The 27,977-nt window shown below is 37.5% G+C and overlaps 1 protein-coding gene across 3 annotated transcripts; it reads right to left on the bottom strand.

The window, feature by feature from the left end:
- Positions 1 to 1,391: 1,391 nt before the first annotated feature.
- rtkn2 (rhotekin 2) lies at positions 1,392 to 27,977 on the bottom strand. 3 transcript variants are annotated; one of them, XM_007897214.2, is made up of 13 exons: positions 27,766 to 27,977; positions 25,538 to 25,636; positions 22,532 to 22,731; positions 21,821 to 21,879; positions 20,410 to 20,463; positions 20,206 to 20,323; positions 18,554 to 18,754; positions 17,344 to 17,438; positions 14,053 to 14,159; positions 10,488 to 10,619; positions 9,367 to 9,532; positions 6,716 to 6,823; positions 1,392 to 2,945 (listed from the first exon to the last, which is right to left on the bottom strand). In XM_007897214.2, the coding sequence occupies exons 1-13, from the start codon at positions 27,871 to 27,873 to the stop codon at positions 2,392 to 2,394; spliced, it is 2,001 nt and encodes a 666-aa protein (XP_007895405.1). In that variant the 5' UTR covers positions 27,874 to 27,977; the 3' UTR covers positions 1,392 to 2,391. The 3 variants fall into 3 exon arrangements, with proteins under 3 accessions (XP_007895405.1, XP_007895407.1, XP_007895408.1); XM_007897216.2 differs by lacking the exon at positions 25,538 to 25,636; XM_007897217.1 differs by lacking the exons at positions 1,392 to 2,945; positions 6,716 to 6,823; positions 9,367 to 9,532; ... (2 more) ...; positions 17,344 to 17,438; positions 18,554 to 18,754 and having other exon boundaries at positions 20,202 to 20,323.

The following is a 27,977-nucleotide window of genomic DNA, read 5'->3' as shown; positions in this document are numbered from 1 at the left end:
CTCATTATCTACAAGCCTACCAAACTGAAGATGGTCTAAAGAAAGACTGAAGTCAATTCTACTATTTTCCAATATAGTCTCGATTTCGCAGACTAGTACAAATGACATCCACATTTGGCTTGGATTGTATCATAAGGAGATTTTAACATTTTAGATCCAAAAGTAGTTTTGTTGCTGCTTTAGCTTATTTTATATAATAGAACCATCAATTACTTGAACATGAATCTATTATGAATCTGTTATGAAGTATCAATCTGTGTGATACTGAGTTAAAAAAAATCTTCAAATTGAAACACCATGTTAAAGTGTATGCATTATGTGCCAACATTTAACTTTGAAGGACACAGTAGACAGCAATTGGCAAGTACTATAAAGTACTGTAAGTCAGTATTGCAAACTGGCATATGCATCATTTCAAGGAAAGTAACTAGGAAGCCCATTAAAAGAATTTGTAGGATCTATAACTTGGTGGGGCAGCTTTGAAGATTTTCCATGTTCCTTCAGAAGCTATCAAATGACATGTAATCATCATTTTCTGAAACGTTCACACTTTAATTGCAAAAAACTTCTAACAGTATTAATAATTATTATAACAGTAGTCAACATACAAAATTATTCAGAATTCCAGTTACTGTTACATTTTTCAAAATATTTTCTCTAACATTAATCCAAATTTGCTGATTCCAATATTAGAAACACTACAACATTTCTATAGCACCCGTCACAAGGGGTAGTGTCCCTGCGTCGCTTAACAATTGTGTGGTTTGATGCCGAGCAGTAGGCATGACTGTAAGTGTGATCAAAGAGGAAATTCTTCAGCTGTGGATGTCTTCAGATGATGGTGAAGTGGAGGGGCCGAGGGAGGTGCAGAAAGCCGAAGCGAAGGATACAGGTAGAAAAGTGGGGTGTGAGCAGGTTGGAGAAGTGAGGAGGTGGTAGTGCATGAAGTCAATTGTGGATGGGTGGGAGGATCTTGGTAATCAATCTATTCTGTGACAAGGAGTCGGGCAATGACTCGATTGATGGGGGTGAGTTTTGTACTGACAAGGATATGGGTGGTGAAGTGTTGAATCAATCACTATTTTCATATCACATTGATCAGTCACGCTTTAAGCAAATTGCTTAAAATGTACTAAGCTACGGGATATCCTGTTACATAGTAGCAACTGTTATTGTTAAAAATAGTCGCTGGCTAGAAAATTATATTAATGAAAATTACATTTTTGCCTGCCCACAAAATACAGTCAAATCATTTTACCGTATATCCTGTGAAGCCATTTTCCAGTAAATCAGGTCAACGTGATAAGATGCTATATCAAATGCAACGATTATTATATTAACAAAACTATATTAATTAAAATAATTACATAATTATTAAAGTAAAATTAGCATAAAAATTAAAACATATTTCCTCATCTGGACTATTCCAGACCTATTAAGACTTGTCGTACAATTCCAGCCAGAAAGTATGAAATCCTGTACACTTGTTCAAAACTCCAAAAATAACCAACATTTGAATAATTTATCAATCCTAGAACAGTTGAGGAATTGAACAAAAATCTCCCTTCTGTTTGCCCCTGAAAATTTATAGACTGTACCAATATCAGCACAAGCAGCTCATTGCTTGACATAAGTTACATTTGTGCAGATAAACAAATGTAAGTCAGGAAAACAAATCATGGTGTACTTGGAAACTTACTTATTTTCAATGTTATAAAAGTCATGTTGGTTTCTATACACATTCCATAGCAGCTGGAGCCACTTCATTTAGAGCAAGTAGATCAGGAGTTATTCTGCAGTTGTTCTCTCCTTTCCCTCTTCCCACAAGCATATTGAGTGTGAATTTTCATATCACTGGTTAGGCAACATCCAGTTAGTCTATCTTATTCATTAAAACACATCTAGACAATGTGGGAGTAAAATTTGTGCTCCCAATTTCACTACAAATTTAATGGTATATGCCCTACAGTAATAACTTGCACAATTATTGTACAATGATGAATAAAGTAGCATGTCTTACTTTAAAAAAAAGTTCTGAATAAAAATACCTCTCATATGATTCTGGATAGACTCCTCACTTGGAAAGTCAAATTAAAAGAGAATTGACAAAACATCAACAAGGCAGCATTATTTCAATGAAAATATTGTTACTGTGCATTTTGTAACTGTATTGGTAAGGATTTTAAAAGTAGCTTCAAAGAATCAATTTGCTGACCATTCAAGTCAATCCATGTAAGTGACTGATCCCTAAATAAGTCAAGCTTTTTTTTTTCTCCAACACTTTGGTACATGAAATAAAATGCTGATGTTCAACCCTGCTACAAAGGCTCCTCATTAACTATCTACGTTATCTATCGTCTCTGACTATTAGGAGTTCACTGTTTCTACGTGCTACACTTGAGACTGAACCCAAGTTCTGGGATCAAGTTTGTTCTTGATAGGTCCTCTCTGACGTGGAGCAGGTACTGGTCTGTTGAACAGCGGTGGCTTGGCTGCTGCCTGGTTGCTGCCTTCATTCAGGCACGCTTGACTGGTTGGAAAATGCCTATGAGAAATGGCTGTCGACCTGTGCACTTGCTGCATTGTGGAGGATAGTTTGGGAACCAGGATAGACATTTTTTGAGTTGAAACAGAGGTTTTCCAATTCTCTTTCTGGGATTGGTTGATGCAGGCTGTTTCTGGCTTGTACGGCTGTTTGTCCACAGGAGGGGGAGGAGCTGGCCTCTTTTTACCTTTTGTGGATGAAGTTGTGGCGTTATCCTTGTTCTGATCTGGCACTTGTACATTTCTCTGGACAATTATATTGTGTGTGCCATCGAACAGAGCTGCCCACAGAGGGGGCTCAGAAACTTGCTGATGACCAAGAAGAAATTCTCCATCAGTCTCCTCAATTTTATTATGGATAATATCCATCAAACTCTTGTCCTTCAGTGGTGACTCAATAGCTGTAAAATATAGAAAATTCAGTGTTGGAGTTGATCATTGTAGTGTCTACCTGGACTAATTACTGACAGTTCATATTTTTGTAATACAACCTTCACCTCACTAGTTTCTGTTTTCATGCATTACATCGGGATTTACAAAGGTTATACAGTCTATTTACATAGACTACATAAAAAAATTAAAACACATTTTCATGCCTTTTTATACTGGTGGAAACAAAGTGATAATGGTTTCCAACACTATGAGGAGAAAAAGCAATTTATACTTCCCACACCTCATCCTATTGCCCTGGTAATGAGGAGAGTTCTACGTACACACAACTAAGGCAATATGCAGAATTCCAATATCAAGAATAAGTTAAATTATTAACAATAAAATACATTTATTCCAAAGCCCTTGGTCATTTATTGGACCACACAAGAACATTTAAACAATCAATTCTGAGTGGAGCTGTAATGAGAAATGAGAATTGATGTGCTTCCAAGCCATCTTCCATCGGGCTCCAGCATCAACCTCAACTTTTACTGCAATCTTTGTGTAAACACAGTATATTTTCACGTTATTATTAACAAATATAAATTGGTAGATAATAAAATAACAGGCAATAATATCCCAAACCACCAATTTAAATCAAACTGTAAATTATTATTTCTCTTGCACTTTTATATTGGAGTGTACTAGTGTAAAAACGTATGGAGTAACTTACGCACAGATGTGGTTTTTTCATACTAGCAGAATAATGCTGTCACTTCCATGTCATTTCTACCTAGTTTCACAGTGGTTCATGTGTGGACTAAAGCAAACACTTGTTTTTGTGCTTGGTTTATCTTTAAGTATTATAGCACAGTGATGGATTAGAGGACTGGTTGATTTAACAGCCTATGTACAATTACAATTAATAATATTATGTACAATTCCATGTGATATACAATACCATTCCAGATCAACCACATCTCAAATTCAGAGAACTCATAAAATCATAAGATTAGTTTGAATGAAGAAGGCCCTTCAACCCATTTGATCTCATCCTTCCACAATATCCATTCTGCTGTCTTCCCATCATAACAGAAATTTTTAAAAAATATAAATTGAGTCCAGTCTTCTAACCTCAACCACCCTTCCTGGCAAACTACTGACAGGATACCATGTTCTCAAAACATACAAGACAAATCACACGCAACAGACAGAAACCGTACTATTACAATTATTTGCTGAATTCAATTTATGAAAAGAAGACTATAGAAGGGCCCTGTTATAGAGTACTTGGTTATAACACTGTGCAATGCGGACCTTCAGTCAACTTCCCGCAAATTAAAATATGCCTGACTTCAAGATCATTAAGTTACTATCAATGTCACTTGGTGTACTGTAAATCACAGGAAATGCGGTCGAAGACAACCTGATGACAAAGAAGTCAGCCATGGTGCAACGTGAGAATCTGACTTGACTTTCTGCACGTGACCCACTATGAGTTATCAAAGTGATCATGGATCTCAGACCTCACTCTACCTATCTAGATATTCATAATCAATTTATGATAGACATCTCGTCTCTCAGTCAAAAGGTAGATTTCAGACCCCACATTGGGACTCTGAGTTCATAATCTAGTTTGATACTTGGGTACAGTCCCATCCATTTGTTCAAATGGAAGTTAACGATTCCATGACATTATTCAAAATGAGAAGGGAGTTTCTCCCTGGTCTCCTGGCAACGGTCCTCCAGTGAACTGATCATTCACTTCACGACTGTTTGTTGGACCTTGCTGGGTCAAATTGGTTGCTACAAATACCATCACTACACTTTGATCAACTTTAGTATTTTGATCTCTATAATAAATGCAAAGGATATTATTATTAATAATCCCAGATTTTAATTTTTACAGATTTGATCTCCACACTGTAGTAACACAAAGTGACTGAATGACATACGTCAGGTTACATAAATATACATGGTCACAACAAGCTACGAAAGGGGTCTGTAAAGTTGAATTTACTTTCATTTCCGCAGTTTGTTTAACTCACTGACTTTGGACATGGTGCGATAAGGCAGGGGGATTTATGATTAACTACTGCATAACTCAAAATATGCTATGGTGAGAACTGACTAAAATGTGGTGAAAGCTGCAGAGAAATTTGGTAGATTATTCCTTGAGCTGTGTTAAGTGAACTGCTTTCTTCACTTAGAGCCCCCAAATAACCATGTTGTTCCAGAACATTTTTATTGAAGTAACTTAAACAAACAACAATTTTGCAAAACATTTTTAATCAACAATAACAAGTTTTATTTTAGAACTTGCTGGTGTGCAAACAAACTGTGCTTTGTTAATCTTCCTTCCACAGAAACTGTGCCACCTAGTGTTGATGAATTTGACATTAAAGACTGGGATACATCTCCACCTACTGCTCAGACCATAAATAACTGCTCATACTGAAGCACAATTGCTGGTGAAATACTTTCCATTTTTATTTTGGAAAGCAGCCTGAGTTTTGTAAGAGGAGGTAAATGCAAAAATATTCTAGAATATGTAAGTGGTTAAATATGTATATTTAAGGGTACTACATTTTCCCTACAATAAAAGTAAATTTATAATATTCACTGCAACAAATCTCCACAACACCTTGCATTCATAAAGTTTCCTTCGCCCGATAATTTGATGAATCATTATCACTGTCGGCAGCAGGACTGCTGAGCTTATTCTAACTGGAGCCTAAAGCTCTAATGTTTTAGCCTTGCTTTATACAGAAACACTAGCATTTGTAAAGATTTAAAAAATCAACTATACTGAACAACAGGCTAGATACCATTAAAAAGTTGAACAAACTGGATTTGTGGTCTCAACTTATTTCCTTTGTGAATCTTCCAGTGAAGCTAAAATGTCAGCCAAGCGTTGGACTCTGAATGACGTGTTTGATTAGACACTGAACAGGATCTGCGTAAAGAATTAGCCATCAGCTGAATGCAATGAATAGAACAATAGCAATATGGAGGGACCATCTTTAGCTCTCTCTTCAGCTATTTGCCTTAATCCTTAGAAAACAGGCACATAACTGTGGAGATGATTTGCCATCTTACTTGTGAACAGCTCAGGACTAAAGGAAGAAAAACTCAATGCAGGATGACCCAAGCCGGTTTACAACATGGATCCACTGCAAACTGACAGTAACCAGAACTGCAGTGCTCCATTGTAGACTAAACAGCTTCCACATGTGCAGGCTGGCTAGCCAGTTGTAATCGGTCTCGCGTCTGACTGACTGGCTTCCTATACGTACGCCAGCGGAAGTGATGTCAGCGACAAAATAATGGCAAAGTGTGTGTTTGAGTGTATTATGGGGGAGTATAATGCAATATCTAATATTTTAGATGCAATATACCGCATTAGAATAAAACCACCCTGAATGAACAAATTCTGTATTCTGAAATAGAACAATTGCATCCTTTTTAAAAAAAACATAAGAATGTATCTCATATTTTGCTAAAAGCAGCAATAGTGTATTATAAAATATAAAACTGTAGGTACACAATATAACATTTTACTTTTTTTTAGAATAAACTGAGCAGCTTATCAAAGCACTGACATTTCTCAGAATTCAGTGAGACATCTTAACAATTTGACCGATATTAAAATTCGCTTGGCACTAGTCCGTGACATTGCTGGTTAAATCATGCAGCCTCAAATTATGCATGGAGTAGCTTTTTTAACATGGGAACTATTCAAATTTCAACAATGATTCTTTTATAACAAGGCCATGTTCAGAAGACAAAAGCCACTTACTCATATCGTGGTAGACTGAGGTTGCTTGTTTTGTGAGGAATAAAGGTGGTTTCCGTGGTGACATAATCTCAATTTTCATAAGCTCTTTGCAACAATGCTTCCACTGGCCTGAAAGTTAAAGCACAGCATTACTGGAATTTAAAAAAAATTAAAGAAAAAAAGCAAATTCAAACAGACTTCTCTTCTATTGGAAATGACTAAATATCTGGCACTATAGCATTTATCATGCATCAAATTTACATAATTACTTGGAACAAGTACAAATTGAAAGCTTTTCTCAAGCAGTTTATAATAGGTTGTCTGAAAATATGGCCATGGAAACCTGAAAATTGAATTAAATTGCAGCTCTTTTAGGATCAATTCCCATTTGACAGAAGAAAAAGTGGCTATTTAGAGGATTAGTTCTCAACAGATTTCCTTGTTTGTTTCTGCAAAACAAATAAAGGAAAAAACTGATAGAGAACTTACTTTATGCTCCCTGATTTTGCGTGTTTATTTAGTAAAAGGACATTGTACAGTATTAACATAGCACACTAATAAAGACATCCAGTGGCAGCAATCCAGTACTAAATGAACCTAAGTAAAGAAATCATTGTGCAAACAGGCTGATGAAGACTGAACGTTAAAGCCTCCTTTTGAAACATTCATTCAAGTTTATTCAGAAACAACTTCTTAAAAATACTTGCTTCAGACACCCACTTAAGAACACACACTGAGCAGAGTATAAAAATCTGAACATTAGCTTCAGTGCCACCTGCAATTCAGGCACTGTTTTGGGATCAGGACAATCTATCCTTCTGATGCAATCTTCAGAAGGGGTAATTTGTAGATCAGAAACATGTGTTAAAGTTGGGAGCCCATAATCTTATGCAGAGATGGGATTAGGCCCAAGCAGACTCACTAGATGGATAGCTAAACATGGACTTTGTGAACACTATGTGCACTGTTGCTTGCCCACAACTTTATATTAGTTTACATTTGGCCATCAGTCACCTGAAAGCACATGTGGTGGTTCTCTTATGTGTCTGAATGAAAACATGACTCTTTTGACTTTCAGTCACCAACAACTTCCTCTTCATCACCAACAACTTCCTCTTCGGCACCAGGTTCTATGAGTGTATTACCCCCATTCCTCATATGGCTCCACCAGCCTGTGAGGATTGAATTTAAAATCCTTGTTCTTACCTTTAAATGCTTCCATGGTCTTGTCCCAGCCCTATCTCTGATTTCAAAACCCGTCTAAAAACCTATCTTTGATTTCACCTATGCCATCTTCCCCCCTACAACTCCTTTCCCTTCCAGCTCGAACTCCTATTCAGCTTTTGCAAATTTCTTTGAGATGTTTTTTTTCTATGTGAAGGGTACGATACAAGTAAAAATTGTTGTTGTTGAGGCTCTGAAATGCCTAAATAATTGTAAACTAGATGACTACCTTATAACCTAAAAAACGGAAGTGTCTTAGATTCAGAAATCCTAACTCTTCAGAGAAAGAGTGAATGAAAGATAAATATCTGTTGGCCTACTGGTCCCTCCTTACAAAGTGAGATAAACCCAGACTATAAAAATGTAGTCTATGGCTCTGCAAAACATCTTTAAATAGTGGCTTTTTGCTGCAATGCCATTTGACACTGCTCAGAAAGTATGCAAACACACTGCACTGTCATACAATAATGCTTTGAAAATGTGTCATAAGCATTTAGCTGCAAAACTTCTGAAAATAGAGCTTCAAGTCTTACCAACTTCAAAGCATAGCTTACTTTTCTGAACTGACTTGCTAATGTTAACAGAAAGTTAATACTTATCAGTAGCACACAGTCATTTGATGAACAAATAATTGAGACCAAAGAACTAGACTTGGGCCCCAAAACATTCATCTAATAAATTAATCAAATCATTATATTTTATACAACAATGAATTAACGTTTTTTCCCATGACAAAGTATTCTCATAAATTGGATTGTATCAGCTAGCTTTAAATAATAATCCTTGCATTTGATATAGTGCCTTATCACATCATTCTAATACCTCAAAGCACTTTACAGGATTTACTATAAAGTGCGGTGACTTCTTAGGTGAACACAGCAGTCAATTTGTACACAGCAAGTTCCACAAACAGCCATGAATTGAATGGACAAGTAGTTACCAACACCTACCAACAGGAGTCAGGCATTCAGCCTGTCTGCCCCTACCCTCTGGAACTCTATCCCGGAATCTCTCCGCCTCACCCCCCTCCCTTGCCTCCTTCAAGGACCGTCCAAAGACCTTCTTGTTTGACCGTACCTTTGGTCATCCTCCGACTCCAAGTGCTTGCCCTCCACCCCTTTTGATTCCAACCCCAAGCTTGGAGGCAAACCCATGACTGTTGAGTGCCTTGGGACGTCCTCCCGACGTAAAAGGCTCCATTTAAATGCAATTTGTTAACATTAGTATCTACAGTATTATTGAAAAAGTTACAATAAAAAAAATTCTAATGGCACAACTTACAGTATAGCTCACTGAGTACTCTATGAAGTTGCCCACTGAAGCAGCCAAATCGCTATCAGCACAAAACTTAAATACCCCAAGACTGATAAGCGAATGGCTGCATTTTGTTTTTATTTTGGTAAATACATTTTATTAATAATTCTCAGCAAACCTCTCTGCCAACTTACTCATGTCATAGAAATGTTGCCAGAAAGCCTCCATCCAGTTGCACAGATCTTCTTTACAGTCTGTTGCAAACACCCAACTCATAGTTTTGCCAGCATATGGATTGACGATGGAGAAACTGTACATGGTTTTCTTTGAGTCTTTGTCAATGTCTCGTACTCTAGTTTCCTGCATAATTAAATCACAACATGTCAGATCTCACAATCTCACAAGGAGTCTCTGCTGACTCCTAACAACTAATCCATTTGTTTCCTACATAATCCAGGATTCCAGAAAACATGAACCTTGGAGTAAAATGGGTGAAAATATGAGCTTTTGGGTTCCAGAAAGTAGAAGGTTTATTTTATATTTTCAGCTGTTGACAGTAGAGTGGTTTTCCTATTATTGATGTGTTCAACTCACTGCCAAAAAAATGACAACCGTGTGAAGGGTTTCACTACACAAGTCTACTTTCTTTACGATGAGATATTTTACATTAAATCCTTAGAAGGAGTGCCAATCATGTTTAGCAGAAACTGCTACTTTATGTAATTCCATTGCCCATTTAGAGGGAATGGTGAAATCCTGTATCTGACAGGTGGGTATTAAAAAAAATAAAAGCTCATTTAATTAAAACTGTGTTAAATATTACAAATTTATAATACGAAATTAAAAAAGGGAGATTGGGTTTATCAAAACGTTTAATTTCATATGGAAAACTATTCCAGCTATCAGAGTGAAGTGGCACTTCCAATTTAGTGAGTCTCAGCTACTTTCAAAGCTAGGTATTGCAGCTGAATAGACAATTCACTAAACTTCTGCACTACTCAGATACCAACTATCCCTAGTAAAAAGAATTGACTATAATAGAACCCAGTGTGCAAAGGATGTTTCCAAAATCATTGTGATAGAATATCTTTATTTAGAGCTGGCTCACTTTCCTCCAGCAGTTAAACTATTATTTTCGCTTATCTGATTAGCAAAGTAAAGCTGAACACTTGATATTCAAGTCTAAGCATGTCAGGTTTGTTACACTATGCATGGGACAAAAGTATCTTCCAATGGACTTTTTACAAACAGCAGCAAATAAGTTGGATTTTGCAGTAGTTACAAAGTTTATCATAAAAACTGGGCAACACAATACCTTGTTGACAGGAATGATTAATGTGGGATCCACTTTTGCCTCAATTTCTTCTGGTGTATAGTGAGCTATAAGATAGCCACCTCGCAGGATGCAGTACAATCTGGTCCAGTTAAGCAGACCTCCCACAATTTGCTGGAAAAACAAACAAAAGAATGGATACCCTAAATACGCAAAGGTTACAATCTGTACTAAGTAAATCTGAATGGTATTGTGTATTACTGGAAATCAGCAATTTGACCTGTGATGGGACTCGCCTCAATTTATTCAAACTACAGTGGACTTCAGTTTATTTGATAAACCTTTCTGGCTCTTTTTTCAATCCGTCGCACAATAACACCAAAAGGAAGCCTGCTGTATTAACAAGTGAGAAGTGCTGCAAAGTTTTCAATAATGGTACCATTGTTGACTTTGTAAAGAGAGAAGATAATTTGGGTGGGACAGCAACAGAGCCGCTCTCTACTGCTTTGTACACTGTGCTTACTTATAAATTCCCATACTAATTAAAGTTATTTAGACAAGATTACATTAGGGCTTTTCTAATGTAACTAATAAAATGTGCAATTGATCTTTTGGAAAAAAAACTTTGCGTTCATCAAGCCTCATTTAAGAAGTTGCTTTGCCAGCACTAAATGTTTCCTTCCCTTATCAGTACAGACTTTTTTTTGTGTGCCAGTAAATCTGCTGACTTGCTGTTTAATATTTATATTCTCTGCCAATACATTCAGTTTTCACTGAGAGGCCTACTTGAGGGTTGAAGACAAAAGAGTAATTTAATATTTTTATGTTGCTCTAAATTGTTAGTTACTAACTTCATCTAGACTGAACGTTGGAGCAGCATTTCTGGCACAAAGCCTCCCAAATCTACTTTGAAAAGGCAAAACAAACCCATTTATCAGAAGTGTTCTTGCTCCCAGAAGGGACATTCAAGTTCAAATTTGTTTTTTTTAACTGTGTAGGTAAAACAATTTAAAAAATGCATTAGTGCTGGGAACCACATAATGGAGGATTGTTTTGTTTGTTCCAACACAATACATCACAGTTGTTTGAAATCTAGGTGTCCTGTTAACATATTTAATGAGGAGCCTCTCTTTCCAGGTATAGCAGCTATCACTCTGATTCTCGTTCACGAAGTTGAATTGGACATTGGCTCTGAGCCTCCTTAGAAATCTCACATGTACAGTCATAGAGAAAAATCAAAACATTGCACAGAACTCAAACTATGGTTTCAAAATAATGCTTTTTTTAATTAATAAAAGTACATTGCTATGCAGCAGAAGCTATACTCAAAGACTGTAAAAGGCTTTAGTTCATAGTAAACATGCTGCACTTTAGATTTAGAGAATTATGGATGGTGGAAATGATATGTGTGGCAATCTGTTACTCTATACTCTAGTAAAATGCAATGGAGGCAGGGTTATCCTAGCAACAACAGTGGTTGTTAAAAAAAAACTATTCAACCTAGAGGGCCTCAGTGATTTCTAATTATTTTATTAAAAAGCACACCACCAAAAGGAGGGTCAGTAATTGCCAGCAATCCAACCTGCCTTTTATGGCGGTGCTGGTAGGATTGGCATCAGCTACTGTACTCTAGCAGAATCATTCTCTTACAACTGTTTCCTTCAAAAACAAAACATAAGTGTACTTAAAAATAAAAATTTTGTTTTTTAACAGCATTTCCATGCGTTTGTAGTTTGCAATTTTTGTGTAAAGTTTGAGAAATAAAACTCCACTATGAATCACTGGCTCATGCTTTGTTCCTCCATAACCATTCACTATTCTAAATTCAGCAAAATTTCAACCAGATATAGACAGATGTTAACTTTTAAGATATGGGTGATTATTCTGTCTACAAAAGTGCTTAATTCAATAATGTTTGCATAAACAGCCAAATAATCGCACCCACAATCTATATAGTCTGCACGACACACGTTTAGTTTTGTCCAAAAGATGACTTGTATATTCTAGTACTGACTTGTGTAATGTTTTGATACATATTGCTGATATGGTGGAAAGAGAAAAAAAAACAGAAGTATTTAGTGGTTAGTTTTCTTAAGCATACTTATTGTATTGAGTGTAAAAAAGGGAAAGGGATGTAATGTATTTTTAAATATTAAAAAAACTTTCATCACTTCTCCTGATTTATGCAGGTTAATGCAAAACATTATAAAATGACGATTCTTTATGTGCATTCTGAAATAGGAAGGTTGGATATTGAGGCTCAATATCAGAGCTTTCAAGCTTTGTTCCCTGGTTCCACTACTGTTATTCTGGTAGCAACTATCGGAGTAAAAATTATAATTTAAAAAAATTCTCGAGCCACAGAATGGCAAACCGCTGCTGGCCATTAAGTCACCTAAATGGTAATAGAAGAGGATACAGTATACAGCTGCTGTCTTCACAAAGCAGCTCTCTATTTTTCCATTTTGTCATTTTTGATCTAATAGCATAATCCCAGAATAATAGTGAAATGTGATTAGTGCAAAAGTCATCAGGTCCAGTGTAAAACAATTGATGCAAGGGGTGGCAGTATTAGTTGATGATGTTCTCAGTCACTGTAGGATCAAAGGGTAATTAGTGAGTAACAGTCAGTGTTTAGACAAGAACAAATAATTCCCATCCATGTCCAGACAAGATATAAGATTTGCTCACATCAAAACAGCTCCTTACTTGGGTTGTCAAGACTCCTTCCATAAGTAAGGAAATGAACCATGGACTTCCAACATACCTTTGAAACTGGCAAATCTATTACATGGGGAAGCAGTATATTCTTATGAAGCTTGAATATGAAACTTACATTTCGTAGAGAAAAGATCAAGGGATACATTTTTGTGAAAAAAAACTTAAGGAGAAATAAAAGCCTAGTTCAAGCTGAAGTGATAATCAGCTTGTCAAAGCACTGGTCCTGAATTTCATGCAAGTCTGGCCACTATATGTCTAAGGAGGAGACATCCTGACACAGGAGAAGGCAGACCACTGGAATGGCTGTGGATATCACTTTGAAGCCCAATAATGAGACTGCTCTCCTGTTCATAATGGTTGGAGTTGAATGAAATACTGTAGCAGGTATGAGATACACTGGAAGATGAACACTTTGCTACAACTGTTCATCAGATCAGTGAAGATAAATACATTTGTAAAATTGATATGGTTATTAAAACTGTCCGATTTTCCTTCTGATATATCTAAATTGCAAAACAGTGAAATACTGGAGCAGGGAATGGAAAAAGGGGAAAGAGGAAGTGAATTATAAGGAAATAATGCACAGAATAAAACAAGTCATAATTTGGTTTTTTTTTAGTCTTACTGCAGTTCAAATGCACACTAAATTCTGTCACTTGACTGTCTTCCGTAATACCTAGAATTTCATACTGATAAACTTCCAAGATACCATACAAGACAAGCTATCTGCAAATCAGAAGACAAAACAGGAAAGTACATTCGAAATTCTGTAGACAAATGATCAAAAAGAAGTTCAGTTTCAGTGCAGTAAAAATAACACTTCAGTGCAGGATGTGGTTTGTAAACATACATAGACACTTTTGTGATCTTACAAAGTGAATGTTACCTGCAGGTTGAGGAATCCGGTCATCACATCATCTGTCATACATGCTGGTTGAGCTACTAATCTGCAGCACAAATTTCCATACAGAGGCACCCAGAACGAACTTTCCTCTGAAGAAGTTAACAATGTACAAAGGAACAGATGAACAATAATGCAAGTTCCAACTTCCATCTACTTTTATCAAACAACTTAAAGATACAACTTGCAAAAGCTCAGAAAGTTTTTCTCAATGGTTTGTAAATGTAAAGGGATATCATACAAGTTCAACTGAAGTGATAATCAGCTTGTCAAAGCACTGGTCCAGAATTTCACGCAAGTCTGGCCACTATATGTCTACAGAAGAGACATCCTGACACAGAAGAAGTTACAACAGAAAGAAATCGGATACCCAGATGCCCATTTTTTTCCTGTCCTATTCAATCTGATGAGTTGATATCCAATATTTTAATTGAAATTAGACACTTTAATGTTTTGATAAATATATCAATGCAGGGTAAAGAATCAAACATCTGATATAATTACATTGCTATGTACAAATTGGCTGCCACGTTCGACCACAAAATCCACTCAAATCCACTTTACAGTATATCCTGTGAAGCGCTTTGAGATGTTTTGACTACATGATAAGGTGCTATATCAAATGGATTATTATAATTAATAATTAGAATTACATTTATTTTAGTTACCTCAGTGGCATCCTATAACTTGTTACTTTTTTCCACAAAACCCTGATTGGTTATTCCTGGGTGGTGTAATGCAGCTTCAGTAATTAAAGGCCAGAAAGACATGGCTAAAAAAAAACCTGCTCCAGCCAGCTGTATTGCATGCTCTCAACAGACCAGCTCCAGATTTTATCTCCCCCACCCACCCAACCCCCCCCCCACACACACACACTATGTATTTATGCATGGATAGAAAGTTGTTATTTTATTTATCCAATTGGAACAATGTCAACAGGGATAGGAACAGATGTATCAACCCTTTGAGAGTGGCAGGTTTACATGTGACTTCAGGCATTGAATGAATACTGATATGAAACCAGTTATAAAATGGTCTGGTCTACACTACTGTTGATTTATTTCATATAAATTGACTGCTGCATATATTGTTTTGAAAGGTTGGATTCTGACCAATTTCAAGTTTGATGTGACCTTCAAAATTCAGTACACCATTACTATAATCAAGGTATAATGCCAGTAATAATCGTGGAGAGCAATGCATGCTGTTATACTATCAATATCATTACATGTCTCTGTAGAACACCACTAGCAATTCTATATACTGTAATCATTTCCCTGTCTGGATCAGATTTAAAATGATTGAAGTTGCTGTAGTTCTTCGTACTACTGCCCGGTAATAACAGAACAGTTTTATACATCTGAAAGCTGCCCACATTTTAATCGGTTTACTACATATTACAAGGAGCTGTTTACTGCACTATAAAAAAATAATAGCAGCTGGAATTGGCAAAACTGGTAGTTATCTTCTGGTTAATTACACCCTGTGTTTGGATAACCCTGATAAATAATTACAGTGCTTTCTGAAAGACGCTCTCTATTTCTCACATTTATACATCTGGTTAAATACACCATATATATTTAAAACTAGTGTAATAATTTAAGTGGGAATATAGAGTGGCAGCGGAGGTGCTGGGAAATCTTGAAGCTGAAATCAGCATTCAGCTGACTTGGCAGATACATAATAGTTTTCTTTGTTACATTTTGTGATGGTTTTAAGCCCTGTAGTGTAGATGTGATTGCTCACTAAAGGACCTCCTCAACAGAAATGCAGCACCAATCTGAAATAAAATTTATATCATAGAATCATACAGCACAGAAAGAAGCCATTCGGCCCATCGCGTCTACGCCGGCTCCTAAAAGAGCAATCCAACTCAATCCCACTGGCCCGCTTTCTCTCCATAGCCCTGCAATCTGCAAATATGCAGAGTAGCAAGTTCTCACCTGTGTTTAAAATGCATTTTCCGCACTTGCTCAGACAATAGATCACTTGCTCTATAAGCGAAGCAAATCTATTGTAAGAATGCATTTTACTGTCCATCTCCTATTTTCACAGTGCCTTACATTTCGCTAGTCAAAATAAAAATGGTGACAAACATGCAAAACAAAAACATTTAGAATTTGCCTCACAGTTTCCTTGTGCCTTTAGTTTAAATTATTGAAGAAAAGGGTTAATATTGTATGAGGTAATTGAATGCAAGATGTTGTTGAAATAAGGTTGGTTCAACAGCACCTTCCTGTGACATCCACCATCCAGGAGAGCATGAGGACACTGCCACACCCATTTTTTTCACCATGTCACTCACACCATTGTGATTTGGACATACATTGATGTTCCTTTTTTGTCATTGGGTCAAATTCCAGGAACTCTGTACCCCATCTTCCAGGGAGCACCACAGCAAGGACACCAACAGTCTAAAGAGAAAGCCCCCCCAACTGCCTTCTTAGGTCAGGCCAAGATGGGCAATAATTGGTGGGCCTGTTGGCAACACCCACATCCCAAAATATATTAATTACATCTCATTCTTTAAAAAAAATCTGTGTCCTAATTTAAAATGTGTGAAATGATTTGTTTGAACATGTCCATAATTAATAGTGATGTTTCAGATCAACTGTCAAAAAAGTGATGACACATTGACTCTGTTTTGCACAGAATGAACATAAATAGTTGCAGCTGTTGCCACAAGTGCATCTGTGATTGCCTAGTTACAGGATGCTTTGCAGGTATACTGATAACATTCTGTTTACTCGATCGGCCTTAGATCCCAATCTCTCCACATTGAATGGTTCAGACAGGTTAGATGGATTTAACAGAACATTCACTGGGAGATTACTGGGTTTCTTAAAGAATAGTCAATTAGTAGGCTACAATAGCACATCAAAAGTCCTTAACCCCCTATTATTGTGTTTTACGCTATGTATAAAGCGCTATCATTGGGTTTGTGGTTGTGTAGACTGAGGTTTATTTATCAGATGTGAAACATTGCAGAAAGGCTGTGCTGGAGGTGAATGTAGAGCATACAGCAGAATTGGAAGAATACAGCTGATTTCTCAGGAAACATAGTGGAGGAGTTAAAGAGAATTTGCAAGGAAGAGTTAAAAAAAATTACAGTTAAACCCAAAAATACAATCAATGTAACTTTACATGGAGCAGCTGATCTGGAAACAAAGTGTATTTAAAGACCACCAAAGATTTTCAGCCTTCAAAAGATAAACATTTCTAAAAGAAGATATCAATTCTGCTTTAGGAACATCAAACAGTAAGAAATTGACTCACCATTTCCTATGATGGTGAGGCTGTGAGTTCGAAAGCTGCTTTCAGCATTATCAATTCTCAGGAGGGTTTCTGCAAGCAAATTATATTTGGCACCACTAGGTGGAGAAGAGTGTAATGTTAGTTTGCTGCAACGTCTCTGAAGAAAACGAGCCAAACAGATTAGCTTTTTTTAAAAATTCTCCTGTATTTACTCTGTCCGTTTCTCTGCCAAATATCGTTACTTCCTGTCCATCTTACTTGACTAAGAAGGTAGGAAAATGATCTGTTCCCAAACCTCTGTGAATGCCACTTTGTAATCAGACATGAGAAATACAATGGGAACAACCTGATCGATTTGATAGTTTTTCCTCCTTCCCTGAGGGGAAACTATTTAGCCTTCACTGGCTAACTTCCCTACCAAGCTGAGAAAACAGATGGCAAAGGAATAGATTTTATTGTTCTCTGATATAATGCATTGGTGCATAGATCAACCTGCTGAACATTAATAGTCTAACTATCACTTGATTTCTCCTGACATTTATTCACCAGAGGAATTCACCCACAAACTGTGCCACTTCTGCAGTCAGCAAGACTTCAGTTAGTTTAATTCACGAACAGGAGTAGAAGGAACATCTTAGTTAACAAGGACAAGTTGAGGAGGTCCATTAAATTTGTTTAAATTTTCTATTCTTCTTTTCAGCCTGCATCTATCCAGCTACTGGTCCATGAGGCATCAACCCAGTGAGGGAAGCAGCAACGCATCCTTTTCATTATAAGTCTTTTCACACCATTTGTTTAGAAACGTTTACAGCAGAATAATGGATCTCTGAATGGATTGATTTCATAAAGTATTATTCTGTAAATGCACAATTGGATTCAATATTTCAAAATAAAACTTTTTTTGAAAACCCGTTTAATTTCTGTTTTGAAACTATGGACGTATTTGATGAACTTTAACTTCACTGCTTAAACATAAATACAAAGATGCAATACAATAATAGTCTTGTTAATATTCATTGAGAGCTCTGTGTGGATTTCATAAAGTTTTACACAAAAGTAAAATACACAGAATCATTTTAATGAAGATTTAGCAGTAGAATATTACTCATATATTGGGTAAACTTCTAAAGGATTATGAAATCAGTGAAATAAAAACATCTGTGAGAATAAGATGATCAAATTACTGTTTAGTTCCGAAAGTATAAGAGCACAATGAAGTTTAAAAACTTACATTGCCACAGGGTTGGTTAGTAGGATGGAGTTGAGGTCTCCACTCTCCATTCCTAATGTGATCTTCTTTCCCGTAGACCTGCTGAGCGAGGTGCTGAGTTTCCTGGCAAGTCTCCTTGGAGTGTTGGCTAAGGAAGGTTCGTCCTCCATGCAGCAGCTGTACACCTCCAGCTTCAATTCAAAATCTGGCTTTGTATTATTACTGTAAATCAATGTGATTAGCAATAAATGAGAATCTCATAACTTGCTGGTAGCAGAACTCACTCACCAGTCAAGAGGCATTTGAGCAAAATAATTAACACTAGTTTGATGGAAAAATAGTTAAATGAGAAAATAAATTCAATCTGCAGAGCTATTTTAGGAGGATGTATGGAGGATTTGAGTAAGTCTGCTTGGGTGTGCAGTGAGGAGGGAAGCAATAATTTGTTGAATGATTACAGACACAATTACTTTCGATATTATTATTTTGAATGTAATTGGTTAAGCTGAGAGCAGGGGGGCACAAATTCAGGTTTTAATTCCCAGTGCTTGCTGCTGTCTTACTCTACTTTTTATTTCAATAATAAATTCTGTGTATTTGTTCACTAGCTGCCTGTCTCCATTTAATCATCCCGATGAATTTGTTACTGGAACTGCTGAGTAGGAGGATGCATGTCGTATTTGTGTAAGTCTGTGTTTGGGTGTGGTGGGGAGGGAAGCAACACTTTGCTTAAAACATATTGCCTTCAACTAGTCAGAATTAGAATTATTATTGGGTGATTCTGTGTATTCATCAGTGGAGCATTACACAGAGAAGAGCATTCATCCTGACAATCTAATATTGTTGTATCTACAGATTAAAACTACACTATTACAATAAAATGATGTAAAGTAATCAGATAAACATAAATCATCTTTACAACAACAACAACAAGATTCCATTTATAAAGCGCCTTTCACGTCAGGAGGACGTCCCAAGGCGCTGCACAGTTGTGTCAGGACCCGAGCAGTGGGGAAATGGTCAGGGTGAGGGGAGGGAAGGGAGGGAGCGAGGAAGGGGGAAATGGTCAGGGTGAGGGGAGGGAAGGGAGGGAGCGAGGAGGGAGAAGAGAGTCGAGAGGGAAGCTGAAGGCACGGTCAAAGAGACTGTGCCTTCATTCCCCAGAGTTTGGGGTAAAGTACAATGCTGAGGTTTTGTAGATGAAGCTTTTCCTTAAATGTAGCAAATTACTACACTCCACCTGAAATTACTGGCTCCTTACAAACGGGGCTGCATAAAAAGGAATTCTACTCTGACCACTGCCACCCCTCATCTTCATGATTGCAAAAACTCACATAAAATAAGCACATTAATAGCTATCATTATCCTGCAGCTACAATGAGTAGCCATGTGGTTGAAAATAGACCTTGATATTTATGTTTTACGCCCTTAACTGCAACAAACAAAATATTTATAATGAATCCATGTTGTAGTTTGTTCAAAGTTGCACAGACGTAGCACAAACATCAAGAACCAGAAAGTGCAGTACTGCAACATTTAACAAGTGCTACATCAAGAGGAAACCTTATTTACATTGTAGGTTTACGATATGCATTTTCTTTATAAAAACAAAGAAAATATTTATCTATGACTAATGAAAGAAAATACACTTTTCAAAACAAGTTAATACTCACAATATTATCAAATTCTCAAAGCAGATATCGGTAAGACTTTTATCCACAATAACTAACTCGGTGTCGAAAACGTTTGCTCCAATTTTCAGGAGGCAAAACACTGCAAAACGCTGAGTCTCTGGAAAACAAGGAGAAGATCAGTCTAGAAATTGGGAAATCAATAAAAGAAAGTTTTTTTTAAAAAAATATATATCGTCCACTTACTCCCTCGGTTATTGAAGTGATCAGAATCTTTCCACATTAATGGAATTCGAATATCTGCAATGGAAAATAGTATATTCATAGAACTGTACAATATGATAAAACCCAATACTTACAATGTAGGAAGCATGTCCATCAAGTTAAATAGAAAAGTACACTGGCTTGTCTTTACACTTCTTTAATACAGGCTGACCCATTATAACCTGGGAATTTGTGTCCATAAACTGAGACCCCATGTTATTACAAGGTGAAGAAATAGAAAAAACTGCTGACCACATTTCCAGATTGTCAGGTCTCTGCTGATATCACTTCCTGCACGCAATGTGCAGGACGTCAGCAGCCAGTTTCACGAATGTTTCTGATGGTTGCTGGGACACCAGGAGAAGTCAGGAGACCTTCTGGCTGCTCGCTATTTGCAGGAAGTTGGCCAGTTACACAGTCAACACTGCAAAACAGAAGTGTACCGCACTTCCAATATACCAGGGCTAGAAGCAGATCCTTGATATACACCTTATAGTGGGATCGGCCTACATGGCACTACTTCTACAATGAATATGGTCAGCCAAACATAGCATCTCAACGTCCCCTCTTATAATTTAGGTGCCACTTTAAATTACTATTTATATTAATCTATAAAATGCACAAACAGCAATCTCATTCTACTCTCAGTAAGAAATTAAATGGCTTGATATGTTTTGCCTAGTTTATGCAATGGAACAAGACTCATCTGGAACACACTTTAAGCAATATCCTAGATTCAGATATGAAATGGTAATATAACATAATGAGATCCAACTCTAAGATATTAATACAAGTAAAAAGTCTTGTCTACAATCTCTGTATTCTTTTTGTATTTAATATTTTACTAATGTACTTTTAAATAAAGTTTTGTTAATGTGTGCTTCATCGATGCAGGCTGAGTGATGCTGGTATTTATACCTCGGACTCTCAGGGGGTGCCTTCTGTTTTGCATATACTAATAAAGTCTTATACAGAATTGGCACCGGATATGCATCTCAGATCCTTATATAAAAATATTTGTAAGCATTTTATTTCTGAGGGAGAGGAGCAATTAATGGTAGTGAACAGCAGGTAGTATGGCTTGAATACATTATGTCCAGATGCTAATCAAGTAAGTTATATTGTGCCACCTCCAAATTGATCCCAACATCAATCCTACCAAAGAGGTGGCTGCCCATGGGAAGTTGTGATTAATTCAATGTGCATAACTCACCGAAAGTGTATCCTCAACAAAAACAAGACCTCAGAATACAAAGATGAACTTTATCCGAGACATCTAGAAACAGAGGCTAATCCCGCAAAAATCACTATCTGAATTATTAATAGAGATGTGAAATGAACTTCCAAAAAGTTTACAACAGCGTAAACACTGCACAAAGATTCATATCACTACCAGATATTGCAATTTTTCCATAACATGCAGAATGCTCCTTTCTGCCAGCGTCAGGTGATCTGTACAATTAAGAGAAAACAAAAATTAAAACAGGCTGTGAAATAACTAGAAACATGCATTGTTTTTGACAAAACATACACTGTTGTTTGCAAGAGGAGAATCTTAACTTGACACAGTAGAGATGCATTGTTATAGTCTTTTCAGGAAATACATCATTTACATATCACATATTTAAGTACAATACTGTCAATGCAGGAAGCCTTTTTCATTTTTTGCGCAAGAAGGGCAATCTGTTTCTACAGTTAAATTGCAGGCCCTTGAGGCGCTTTTCAAAAAGATTTTCCCAAATCAATATTCCCCTCTAAATTACCAACAGATGGTGCTTTTCCAGTCATATGGCATTATTTAATAATTCATATTTCAACAGAATTTATAGTGTTTTTTGGTAACAGTGTTTTAAGCAGAAGGAAATGAAGTTAAAGGAAGATTCCTTTAAGAAGATTTAAGCAGGTACAATAAAAAGACAGCAAACTCTCTTTACTCCATAAAACTATCCGCAAGAGCCAAACAATTTGATGCTGTCAGAAAGTAAACTAGGTATTTTTTCCATGAGAAAGGAAGTTATGAACAGGTTTATCAAAGAATGCCAGAGGAAGACAACATGAAACAAAGAAGTCTACAAAATCCTGTTCAAACTTAGTTCAAACCCACCTTCTTGCCATATTGTGCAGGATCTGCTCTTCTTTGCGCTTCTGAAGCTCTGCCATGTAGCCCAGTATACGGGCATTACACGTTAGCAGGTTCTTGGCAGCTTGTACCACCTGATCCCTCTGGGTACATGCGGCGAGAAGTTTGCAAATGCCTTCCCTCATTCGAATTTCAAAGTCCATTTTGTCTTGAATGTTGCAATCCTGCAGGAGAGTATAATTAGACAGTAGAAGAGCGCACCTTATAAACAACAGACAAAAGCACAAAAGAAATGTAAAAAGACTGAAAATCCATTCACTCATAGGTTATTTGATAATCATAGGTTTCACTCAAATAGCAAGGCCAGAATTATTTGGTTAAGTTTCAAAAACAAATCCGCCAGAGGCAAGTTTTCCCTTTCCAGTGCTCTGCAGAGGTGGCTAGATACACTCAGTAGTAAATGGGCTACAAAATAATTTGAGTTTGTATTGGGAACAAGAGGAGCATCTCTTCCAACCAATTGCTTATTAAAATGAAATAATCAAGTTCTGACACCCATTAAAACTGGACAACAAACAGAGAGAACCCAAACTAACATTTTTTTTCTCTTTTGCAAATAAATACAACCCTTCCCCCCCTACATTTCAATACCCAAGAAAGTTTGGGGGGGGGGGGGGGGTCTTATCATGCTGAGCCATATGACTGCATCTTATGTTAAGCAGGTATTTATGTCGAACAGACTTGATAGCAGTGTGCAACCTTACCACCAGGGTGTTAGGGAAGCACAGATAAGGTTACTTCCTCTGGCCACCCTCGTACACACACACACAGTGTAAACGTCAGTAATTCCAATCAATTCAAGAGTTAAAACATAGCTTATAGTAAGATTAATCTTTCAAGACATTTTTGTGCAATAGTTACAGGAATGTAGGCAGGTAGAATCTGTAAGTGCAAAGCAGATACTTTTCCCTGTTCTCCATGCACTTGAACTAATTTGTGTAATAAGCCATAGAGATCCTATACTGCAGAAAGTATGGCATTTACTTGTGGAAAAAGGTCCTGCCTTCATCAACAAGCTTAGTTTTTTTTTCCCTGATTGAATGCTAAAGAAGCCCACTTATATGCTGAAGGTTGCTCTACTTTCCATTACATAACTCAGTGGTTAGAGCACTCCCCTTGCAAGCAAGAGACCTGGGTTCAATTCCTGGCCAGGGCGGAACCTTGGGCAAGTTTCCTTACTCCACACACCTGATAATAATCCCTCAAGGAAAAAAAACAATAATAAATTGGTCACTTCAATCCATGACTGTTTGTGGGACACAGCTGTGTGCAACTGGCTTCCACGTTTCGCCCACAAAATACACAGTCAATTCACTTTAAGCATATTCTGTGAAGCGCTTTGAGATGTCTTGAAGAATTGAAACGCGCAATATCAAATGCAAGGATTATTATTACTTATGGGACCACAGAGAATCCTATAAACAGGCACTTTATATACATCAAAGAGCATATTTACTTTATAAAGTCTACCGTACAATGAAAGTACTGCCAAATGGCAGTGCGTTCGGTGTACAACTTGTGCATCCACAGCAACTGGTGTGATTCACTATTGATCGATTCACTATTGATTTATGGAGTAGGTTTTTGAACTAATGTCAAACTGAATGACAGTTTGTGAATGTAATACACTCCTGACTTTATTGTTAATGCTTCAGTTAGAAGGTTCACACGAATCAGCCGGGTAGCCATGGGAGTCCTCCATCTAAACAGAATAATAAATCCCCGGACTTATACATTGAATGAAATTTCCTTGGAATGTGCTTAATATTTTAATAAACCTGAAGTAATATTATAAAGAACACCATTTCCTGTAAACATTATTTAACCTTGGAATATTGTACAAAGTAGCAAGAAATCTAAACGTTCACCTTTTTATAAAAGGTACAAATTCTACAAACAGCATATACCATATCAAACATCAACGAATTAAAGATTGCAACATAATCCTAAAATAAGCAACTGTACTGACAAAGCGCCCAAAGGCTTGTCAAAATGCTCAGTGGTGTTCATGAGTAGTTCCCTCTACACTTCCTGCTAATGTAATCCTTCAACAGTTCACACAAATCACCGCTTAAAGAGTTTAATCTAAATGGCATTAATAGCTAAACTTTAGGAAAGCATGTAAGAGTAGAAAAGAAAAAGCAGATGATAAACAGGTACAGTTTTGTTAAGTGTGAGTGGAAAAATAAAACTTTAAATAGACAACTGACAACAATAAATGTTAGCGCTATATTTTGATGTGGAGATACTGCTATATCTTAAAATGGCTTTATCAATTAGCATACAACCTATGGAACAAAAGGATATCCAAATTGCTGAGTGAAGAATTAAGGTTTTGAATTCTGAATATGTTACTGTCCAAAAAAAAATTCTATTATTCTCTAAACAAAGCACCTTCAGAATGGAGGGTAAAGACAATACAGTACATGTAGACAGTACAATACATGTAGACAGCAAACTGAAATGTGCAAAGTCGTATTTCAAAGGTTGATGAGCTCATAGAGATAAAATCTATTTTAAAACTTCCATTGAAGCAGAATAGAACCTCACTTTAGAGTGAGCATTCAGAATATAAATTCTATTCAATTTCGTAGGTGACAACTGTCCTCTGGCACCTCATCTAAATTACTAATCTTCACGTCTAACCTAAACTGTAAATACAACAGGCTCTTCCGACTGGTGTAACGTCTGAACCAAATTCTGCCTCACCCAACAGCTACAAATGCACATTTTCCAGCAGGAGTCACTAGTCAGCAGTGTGAATCAGTATTATTTTTTCTCATGCATCCTATTGTTCAGCTTGCTGCTTCTGCTGCCTTGACTGATCTCCAAAATATTTGAAACATCTTATTGCAAACATCAAAATGCAATAAACAATTGTTTTAGCATCTCCAAAACAATAAAAGTCTACTAGATTCACGATTTCTCTCTAATAACTCATCTTCCCAAGAAACTTGCACTTCCAACTACCTTCATCTTGCATGCAATCTGTCGTATGTATAATAAGTTCATGTCCTCGATGATGTGGAGAGCATCATTCAAACTACCGCATCTTTTCATAGCGTTTACCTGCAAGCAAGTGTGCCGTTAAATGAGTGAACACAAAAATGAGACATTTCTACGTTTTAGACACACCTGATCAGTCATTCCATTGACCATTTGTAACACATCACTAATTCCTCAATTAAATTCCCTCAACAATCGTGGCAATAACTCCTAACTGTAATTGAGGTTGCTTTTATTAAGTGTGCAAGCCAGCTCCTTAACTCAGAAACAGGTAAAATGTGCACAACTTTCCTTTCAGCAAGTCAGAGACAGTTAGTTGCAGTATCGATATACGCTATAAGAGGTTGTTGGTATGTTTTATAAATATTATAATGTACTTTACTATTGTATTCACCAAGATTACATACTAAAAGAACGATAAAACCGGCCATTACAATTTAAGAATTTGTTCCAGTGATGCAGGTTGCTTTACATTTCCTCCCAATACAATATCTCGTGAAAAAGGTTTTATTTTCGGATGTTTTTTATGCTTGGTTCAAAACCCTACTGCAAACATACCTGCAAAATGTATGTTTTATAGACATTGCATAAGGATGAAGGGAGTTACCACTAGATAGATCTTATATTGAATGAATGTAAATTTAATAAGCCAAAATTTGGGATTTTGGTGATTACATTTTTGGTAACTCAATGAAAAACAGCTAAAAATGCCTGAAAAAAACGTCATACATAAAAAAGCACTGAATACATCATGAGCGATCACAGTCACCGATATATAGAAATGACTGGAGAAGACCTGATTTTCTCCTGAATTAGGCAAAACCGTACTGCCTTCGGATTCGACCACAAAATCTACTCAGCTCTCATAAATGCAAATATACTTTGCAATGAAGCAAATGCACCATCTGTGTTTACCACACTTGAATAACAAAATTATTTTCGACCTTTAAAATCACAGTGAGGATATAACATATCCTGCAGGAAAAAAAAACTATATCTTTGAATTAAACGCATTAGCCCCAGCGGCCTGCTGAGCTTTTTTTTTCCAAAAAAAAAGCAATGAAATGTGATAAATATCCGCTGAACAAAGAAGACTGCAGATCAGGCATAATGTCTTCGTGGGTTATTCAACATCTGCTAACTCTTGTGCCCTTTGCTCTTGCCAATTCAATTCAAAGCCAGAATCAAAGAGGGGCGCGGCCAGACAGCACTGAAAACCCCAAACATTTAGCAAACCGCACTGCCGAAATCTGAACGATAGCGAACAAATGGACTGTTGTAACTTTCACCCATTTTCTAAAGAAATGCATTTGGTGTTGCACACCCCAATTTAACTTGACCCCAGCAGTTCTATATATATATATAGAGAGAGAGAGAGAGAGATATATATACACACACACACAGATTTCTGTTTGCTAAACGCTTCTTTTCACTTTGCAAACAGCAATAGTTTCTGCTGCTCCACTTCAATAACTCGCAGATTTTCGCTCAAAAAGGAGGTGCATTTCGGTGAGCGCGCTCTGCCGAGAGCTCGACCTCGACCCACGGTCACAACGGAGCAGTGGGGGGGTCTCTGACGCTGTTTACGTGGTGCAGATGGCAGTCCACCACCTGCTTTCTGCCGGTGGAGGGTCCAGACTGGAAGCCGTGGAAAGTTCCTGCGCGGCGGCCGAGCGCTTTGCGTTCGGGACGAACGCGGTTCGGTTAAATTCGGGGCTACTTCTATCTTCTCTCGAGGCGGATTTTTTTTCTCTCTCTCTCTCTCTTTCTCTCCCTCTCTGTCGACTTCTTATAACCGGTTAAATGAGCTTCGACAGTGGACGGGGCACGAAAGTTTTTTTTAAAAATAACCCGCAAACGAAGAGAACCCCCTTCCCCACCCCACCCCCCAATTACCTCTCACTCGCTATATATATAAAAAAAAGGTCTTGGAGGGTTGGTTGAAGATTAACCCGGAGGCGGCCAGACTCCAGGAGAGTGAACGAAAAAAATCTCTCTCTCTCTCTCTCTGTCTGTCTGTCTGTCTGTGCCTTCAAGCTCACGAACTGCCGACGGGGGCCACGGGTCGCGCAGAGCGCAGGGGCTGTGTGTGTGTGTGTGTGTGTAGTGTAGTGTATGTCTGTGTACATACGGCCGACTTCCCGGGCCCCGTCGCCATAATGCGGCAGTAATGGAGGCCACCGGCCACTCACCGTGTGCTCGGCTCTCCTTCCCTCGCCTTTCACCTCCATCCCCGCCGTCGCCGTCGCCCAGCGTTTGGCGGAGGCGCCGCCGTTGGTCTCGCGACCCCGGACCAGCATTTGAATCCGAATCCGAATTCGAATCGGGCGCTCGGCCCGAGTCAGCGTTCCACCGTTGCCAGGGGAGCCGCGAAAGTGGCGCCAAATTCAAACTGGCCGCACCC

The sequence above is a fragment of the Callorhinchus milii genome, unplaced genomic scaffold, assembly GCF_018977255.1.
Source record: "Callorhinchus milii isolate IMCB2004 unplaced genomic scaffold, IMCB_Cmil_1.0 Scaffold7, whole genome shotgun sequence".
NCBI lineage: Eukaryota > Metazoa > Chordata > Chondrichthyes > Chimaeriformes > Callorhinchidae > Callorhinchus > Callorhinchus milii.
The sequence above is the reverse complement of the archived record's forward strand: the minus strand, read 5'-3'. Positions and strand labels throughout refer to the sequence as shown.

Coding starts and splice junctions, on each gene's coding strand:
- rtkn2 (XM_007897214.2), bottom strand. CDS start 27,873: ATGCTGGTCCGGGGTCGCGAGACCAACGGCGGCGCCTCCGCCAAACGC. Junction 22,732..25,537: donor AGATTGCATGCAAGATGAAG/GTAGTTGGAAGT, acceptor ACTCTCCTGCAG/GATTGCAACATTCAAGACAA. Junction 6,824..9,366: donor GCAACATTTCTATGACATGA/GTAAGTTGGCAG, acceptor TTTAACTTTCAG/GCCAGTGGAAGCATTGTTGC.